This window comes from Oncorhynchus kisutch, unplaced genomic scaffold (assembly GCF_002021735.2).
Source record: "Oncorhynchus kisutch isolate 150728-3 unplaced genomic scaffold, Okis_V2 scaffold3238, whole genome shotgun sequence".
NCBI lineage: Eukaryota > Metazoa > Chordata > Actinopteri > Salmoniformes > Salmonidae > Oncorhynchus > Oncorhynchus kisutch.
The window spans coordinates 69,773-77,272 of NW_022265183.1; the positions used below are offsets into that span (position 1 = coordinate 69,773).

Genomic DNA, 7,500 nt, shown 5'->3' on the forward strand with positions numbered 1-7,500 from the left:
CATTATGACAGACTTAGGGATGATGACACACCAGCAACAAACGCTGACACGACACATCCTAGTATATCTGACCACATTATGACAGACTTAGGGATAATGATACACCAGCAACAAACGCTGACACGACACATCCTAGTATATCTGACCACATTATGACAGACTTAGGGATGACACACCAGCAACAAACGCTGACACGACACATCCTAGTATATCTGACCACATTATGACAGACTTAGGGATGACACACCAGCAACAAACGCTGACACGACACATCCTAGTATATCTGACCACATTATGACAGACTTAGGGATGACACACCAGCAACAAACGCTGACACGACACATCCTAGTATATCTGACCACATTATGACAGACTTAGGGTTGACACACCAGCAACAAACGCTGACACGACACATCCTAGTATATCTGACCACATTATGACAGACTTAGGGATGATGACACACCAGCAACAAACGCTGACACGACACATCCTAGTATATCTGACCACATTATGACAGACTTAGGGATGACACACCAGCAACAAACGCTGACACGACACATCCTAGTATATCGGACCACATTATGACAGACTTAGGGATGATGACACACCAGCAACAAACGCTGACACGACACATCCTAGTATATCTGACCACATTATGACAGACTTAGGGATGACACACCAGCAACAAACGCTGACACGACACATCCTAGTATATCTGACCACATTATGACAGACTTAGGGATGACACACCAGCAACAAACGCTGACACGACACATCCTAGTATATCTGACCACATTATGACAGACTAGGAACAGTGGGTTAACTGCCTGTTCAGGGGCAGAACGACAGATTTGTACCTTGTCAGCTCAGGGATTTGAACTTGCAACCTTTCGGTTACTAGTCCAACACTCTAACCACTAGGCTACTTTTGAGTTCTGTGTTAAAGTCAGTGTGGATATTATATTATTGTTGTCTGTCAACAATGACAAGCCACCGAGGGTCTGACAATCTGGATGGAAAATGACTGAGGATAATCGCGGACGATATTGCCCACTCCTATTTCCCACATCTTCAATTTAAGCCGACTAGGGAGCGTGTTCCCTCAGGCCTGAAGGGAAGCTAAAAGTCATCCCACTACCCAATAATATTAAAGACACCCTTTCACTGGCTGAAATAGTCGACCAATCAACCACCTTTAATAATCAACCTCTAGGGGGGGGTGGGGGGGGGGGGGGGGGGGGGGGGGGGGGGGGGGGGGGGGGGGGGTGGGGGGGGGGGGGGGTTTGATACATTCCTACTTTATTGTTTACAGTAAACAAACTGCCAACAGACATTCAGCAGACTGACAGGGAAGGACACTCAACCAGCACAGCACATACACACACACACACACACAGGACACACACACACACACACACAGGACACACACACACACACACACACTGGACACACACACACACACACACACACACACACACACACACACAGGACACACACACACACACACACACTGGACACACAAACACACAGGACACACACACACACTGGACACACACACACACACTGGACACACACACACACACGCACACACACACACTGGACACACACACACACACACACACACTGGACACACACACACACTGGACACACAAACACACAGGACACACACACACACACACACACTGGACACACAAACACACACACACACACACACACTGGACACACACACACACACACACACACACACTGGACACACACACACACACACACACACTGGACACACAAACACACAGGACACACACACACACACACAGGACACACACACACACACACACAGGACACACACACACACACACACAGGACACACACACACACACACACACTGGACACACAGGACACACACACACACACACAGGACACACACACACACACACACACACACTGGACACACAAACACACAGGACACACACACACACACACACACACACACACACAGGACACACACACACACACACACACACTGGACACACACACACACACACACACACACACACTGGACACACAAACACACAGGACACACACACACACAAACACACAGGACACACACACACACACACACACAGGACACACACACACACACACACACAGGACACACACACACACACACTGGACACACAAACACACAGGACACACACACACACACACACACAGGACACACACACACACACACACTGGACACACACACACACACTGGACACACACACACACACTGGACACACACACACACACACACACTGGACACACAAACACACAGGACACACACACACACACACTTTAACACAAATTACTGATGATTGGATGAGAGAAATTGATGATTTAAAAAAATTATTGTGTGTGTGTGTGTGGAGGGGGGGGGGCTGTCTTGTTTAGACTTCAGTGTCTCTTTTGATATTATCGATCATGGTCTGCTGCTGCCTCACAGAACACAGAGGGTCTTCTTTCAAACGGAAACCTCTCCTACATATTGATACAACAAGTAGCTAAAGATGGGAGGGAGAGAAGTCTGGCCATAATAAAGAGATGCTCTGCCAACTTAACAGCATGTTACAGGTAGGGTCTAGTTCTAACATATATATACTGTAGTGAATGTTACAGGTAGGGTCTAGTTCTAACATATAGATACTGTAGTGAATGTTACAGGTAGGGTCTAGTTCTAACATATAGATACTGTAGTGAATGTTACAGGTAGGGTCTAGTTCTAACATATATATACTGTAGTGAATGTTACAGGTAGGGTCTAGTTCTAACATATAGATACTGTAGTGAATGTTACAGGTAGGGTCTAGCTCTAACATATAGATACTGTAGTGAATGTTACAGGTAGGGTCTAGTTCTAACATATAGATACTGTAGTGAATGTTACAGGTAGGGTCTAGTTCTAACATATAGATACTGTAGTGAATGTTACAGGTAGGGTCTAGTTCTAACATATAGATACTGTAGTGAATGTTACAGGTAGGGTCTAGTTCTAACATATAGATACTGTAGTGAATGTTACAGGTAGGGTCTAGTTCTACCATATAGATACTGTAGTGAATGTTATAGGTAGGGTCTAGTTCTAACATATAGATACTGTAGTGAATGTTACAGGTAGGGTCTAGTTCTAACATATAGATACTGTAGTGAATGTTACAGGTAGGGTATAGTTCTAACATATAGATACTGTAGTAAATGTTACAGGTAGGGTCTAGTTCTAACATATAGATACTGTAGTGAATGTTACAGGTAGGGTCTAGTTCTAACATATAGATACTGTAGTGAATGTTACAGGTAGGGTCTAGTTCTACCATATAGATACTGTAGTGAATGTTACAGGTAGGGTCTAGTTCTACCATATAGATACTGTAGTGAATGTTATAGGTAGGGTCTAGTTCTAACATATAGATACTGTAGTGAATGTTACAGGTAGGGTCTAGTTCTAACATATAGATACTGTAGTGAATGTTACAGGTAGGGTCTAGTTCTAACATATAGATACTGTAGTGAATGTTACAGGTAGGGTCTAGTTCTAACATATAGATACTGTAGTGAATGTTACAGGTAGGGTCTAGTTCTAACATATAGATATTGTAGTGAATGTTACAGGTAGGGTCTAGCTCTAACATATAGATACTGTAGTGAATGTTACAGGTAGGGTCTAGTTCTAACATATAGATACTGTAGTGAATGTTACAGGTAGGGTCTAGTTCTAACATATAGATACTGTAGTGAATGTTACAGGTAGGGTCTAGTTCTAACATATAGATACTGTAGTGAATGTTACAGGTAGGGTCTAGTTCTAACATATAGATACTGTAGTGAATGTTACAGGTAGGGTCTAGCTCTGACATATAGATACTGTAGTGAATGTTACAGGTAGGGTCTAGTTCTAACATATAGATACTGTAGTGAATGTTACAGGTAGGGTCTAGCTCTAACATATAGATACTGTAGTGAATGTTACAGGTAGGGTCTAGTTCTAACATATAGATACTGTAGTGAATGTTACAGGTAGGGTCTAGTTCTAACATATAGATACTGTAGTGAATGTTACAGGTAGGGTCTAGTTCTAACATATAGATACTGTAGTGAATGTTACAGGTAGGGTCTAGTTCTAACATATAGATACTGTAGTGAATGTTACAGGTAGGGTCTAGCTCTAACATATAGATACTGTAGTGAATGTTACAGGTAGGGTCTAGTTCTAACATATAGATACTGTAGTGAATGTTGGAGGTAGGGTCTAGTTCTAACATATAGATACTGTAGTGAATGTTATAGGTAGGGTCTAGTTCTAACATATAGATACTGTAGTGAATGTTACAGGTAGGGTCTAGTTCTAACATATAGATACTGTAGTGAATGTTACAGGTAGGGTCTAGTTCTAACATATAGATACTGTAGTGAATGTTACAGGTAGGGTCTAGTTCTAACATATAGATACTGTAGTGAATGTTACAGGTAGGGTCTAGTTCTAACATATAGATACTGTAGTGAATGTTACAGGTAGGGTCTAGTTCTAACATATAGATACTGTAGTGAATGTTACAGGTAGGGTCTAGTTCTAACATATAGATACTGTAGTAAACTTCATTTCTCAGAACAAGAATAGACTGACGAGTTTCAGAAGAAAGGTCTTAGTTTCTGGCCAGTTTGAGCCTGTAATTGAACCCACAATTGCTGATGCTCCAGATACTCAACTAGTCTAAAGAAGGCCAGTTTTATTGCTTCTTTAATCAGGACAACAGTTTTCAACTGTGCTAACATAATTGCAAAAGGGTTTTCTAATGATCAATTAGCCTTATAAAATTATAAACTTGGATTAGCTAACACAACGTGCCATTGGAACACAGGAGTGATGGTTGCAGATAATGGGCCTCTGTAGATATTCCATTAAAATATCTGTCGTTTCCAGCTACAATAGTTATTTACAACATGAACAATGTCTACACTGTATTTCTGATCAATTTGATGTTATTTTAATAGGACAAAAAAATACTTTTGCGCTTCTCGTTGGGTGAGCTGCGCTTCTCGTTGGGTGAGCTGCGCTTCTCGTTGGGTGAGCTGCGCTTCTCGTTGGGTGAGCTGCGCTTCTCGTTGGGTGAGCTGCGCTTCTCGTTGGGTGAGCTGCGCTTCTCGTTGGGTGAGCTGCGCTTCTCGTTGGGTGAGCTGCGCTTCTCGTTGGGTGAGCTACGCTTCTCGTTGGGTGAGCTGCGCTTCTCGTTGGGTGAGCTGCGCTTCTCGTTGGGTGAGCTGCGCTTCTCGTTGGGTGAGCTGCGCTTCTCGTTGGGTGAGCTGCGCTTCTCGTTGGGTGAGCTGCGCTTCTCGTTGGGTGAGCTGCGCTTCTCGTTGGGTGAGCTGCGCTTCTCGTTGGGTGAGCTGCGCTTCTCGTTGGGTGAGCTGCGCTTCTCGTTGGGTGAGCTGCGCTTCTCGTTGGGTGAGCTACGCTTCTCGTTGGGTGAGCTGCGCTTCTCGTTGGGTGAGCTGCGCTTCTCGTTGGGTGAGCTGCGCTTCTCGTTGGGTGAGCTGCGCTTCTCGTTGGGTGAGCTACGCTTCTCCTTGGGTGAGCTGCGCTTCTCGTTGGGTGAGTCAGTGAAACTTGTAAAGCTGTTTTCAGACTCTATAATTTCCTCCTCATAATTGTCCAATACATTTCTCTCCTACACACCTCGGCCTCGGCTATTGACGGATTCAAGACAAGGTCGTTTTTATTATTTTATATACGGATCTCAGATGATTCTCCGTTTTTTGTCGGTGTGTCAAAGTATTCTGTCATTTTCAATCATTTAAGCATTATAAAAGACTCTGCTACATTTTCAAATCATAAACTGGATGAAAGGTGTTTATTAAAAAGGACACATTTTCCCAGATCCAAGGCTACCAAAAAATATATATGTTTTACCCTTGTGTGCACCTTCTGCAAAAACCCCTCTCTCTCTAATCTACTGCTCCATGCCAGTCTGCAAAACCCCTCTCTCTCTAATCTACTGCTCCATGCCAGTATGCAAAACCCCTCTCTCTCTAATCTACTGCTCCATGCCAGTATGCAAAACCCCTCTCTCTCTAATCTACTGCTCCATGCCAGTATGCAAAACCCCTCTCTCTCTAATCTACTGCCCCATGCCAGTATGCAAAACCCCTCTCTCTAATCTACTGCTCCGTGCCAATATGCAAAACCCCTCTCTCTCTAATCTACTGCTCCACGCCTGTATACAAAACCCCTCTCTCTCTAATCTACTGCTCCACGCCTGTATACAAAACCCCTCTCTCTCTAATCTACTGCTCCATGCCAGTATGCAAAACCCCTCTCTCTCTAATCTACTGCTCCATGCCAGTCTGCAAAACCCCTCTCTCTCTAATCTACTGCTCCAAGCCAGTATGCAAAACCCCTCTCTCTCTAATCTACTGCTCCAAGCCAGTATGCAAAACCCCTCTCTCTCTAATCTACTGCTCCAAGCCAGTATGCAAAACCCCTCTCTCTCTCTAACCTACTGCTCCATGCCAGTATGCAAAACCCCTCTCTCTCTAACCTACTGCTCCAAGCCAGTATGCAAAACCCCTCTCTCTCTCTAATCTACTGCTCCAAGCCAGTATACAAAACCCCTCTCTCTCTAACCTACTGCTCCATGCCAGTATGCAAAACCCCTCTCTCTCTAATCTACTGCTCCATGCCAGTATGCAAAACCCCTCTCTCTCTAATCTACTGCTCCAAGCCAGTATACAAAACCCCTCTCTCTCTCTAACCTACTGCTCCATGCCAATATGCAAAAGCCATGATAATGCATGCAAGTGATTTTTTTTAAATGCGTTCCCGAACCTCAGAACCCCCCAGGTCGCACACACCAACCCACTCTCGGCTTTGTTTTGTTCTAGTACCTCAGAGCCCTCCAGGTCATTCCCCCCCCCCCCCCTCCTCGGCTCACGTTTTGTTCCAGCACTTCACAAGCGCTAAACGGTCATTAGCCTTTCCATTGTTCCAGTTAGCAGTTAGCCGCGCTAAATTATCATTAGCCTTTCCATTGTTCCAGTTAGCAGTTAGCCACGCTACACGGTCATTAGCCTTTCCATTGTTCCAGTTAGCAGTTAGCCACGCTAAACGGTCATTAGCCTTTCCATTGTTCCAGTTAGCGGTTAGCCGCGCTAAACGGTCATTAGCCTTTCCATTGTTCCAGTTAGCAGTTAGCCGTGCTAAACGGTCATTAGCCTTTCCATTGTTCCAGTTAGCGGTTAGCCGCGCTAAATGGTCATTAGCCTTTCCATTGTTCCAGTTAGCGGTTAGCCGCGCTAAATGGTCATTAGCCTTTCCATTGTTCCAGTTAGCGGTTAGCCGCGCTAAATGGTCATTAGCCTTTCCATTGTTCCAGTTAGCGGTTAGCCGCGCTAAACGGTCATTAGCCTTTCCATTGTTCCAGTTAGCAGTTAGCCACGCTTAACGGTCATTAGCCTTTCCATTGTTCCAGT

The 7,500-nt window shown here is 44.4% G+C and overlaps 2 protein-coding genes across 2 annotated transcripts in view; both read right to left on the reverse strand.

Moving 5' to 3' along the window:
• Positions 1–7,500, reverse strand: part of LOC116371451 (glutamate receptor ionotropic, NMDA 2A-like) — a 39,584-nt gene that overhangs the window by 15,742 nt on the left and 16,342 nt on the right. The window lies entirely within an intron of this gene.
• The window catches only part of LOC116371452 (36.4 kDa proline-rich protein-like), an 18,597-nt gene that overhangs the window by 2,287 nt on the left and 8,810 nt on the right, over positions 1–7,500 (reverse strand). The window contains exon 2 of the mRNA XM_031820325.1: positions 5,039–5,612. Coding sequence (XP_031676185.1) covers positions 5,039–5,612 — 574 coding nt within the window. The remainder of the gene's footprint in view (positions 1–5,038; positions 5,613–7,500) is intronic.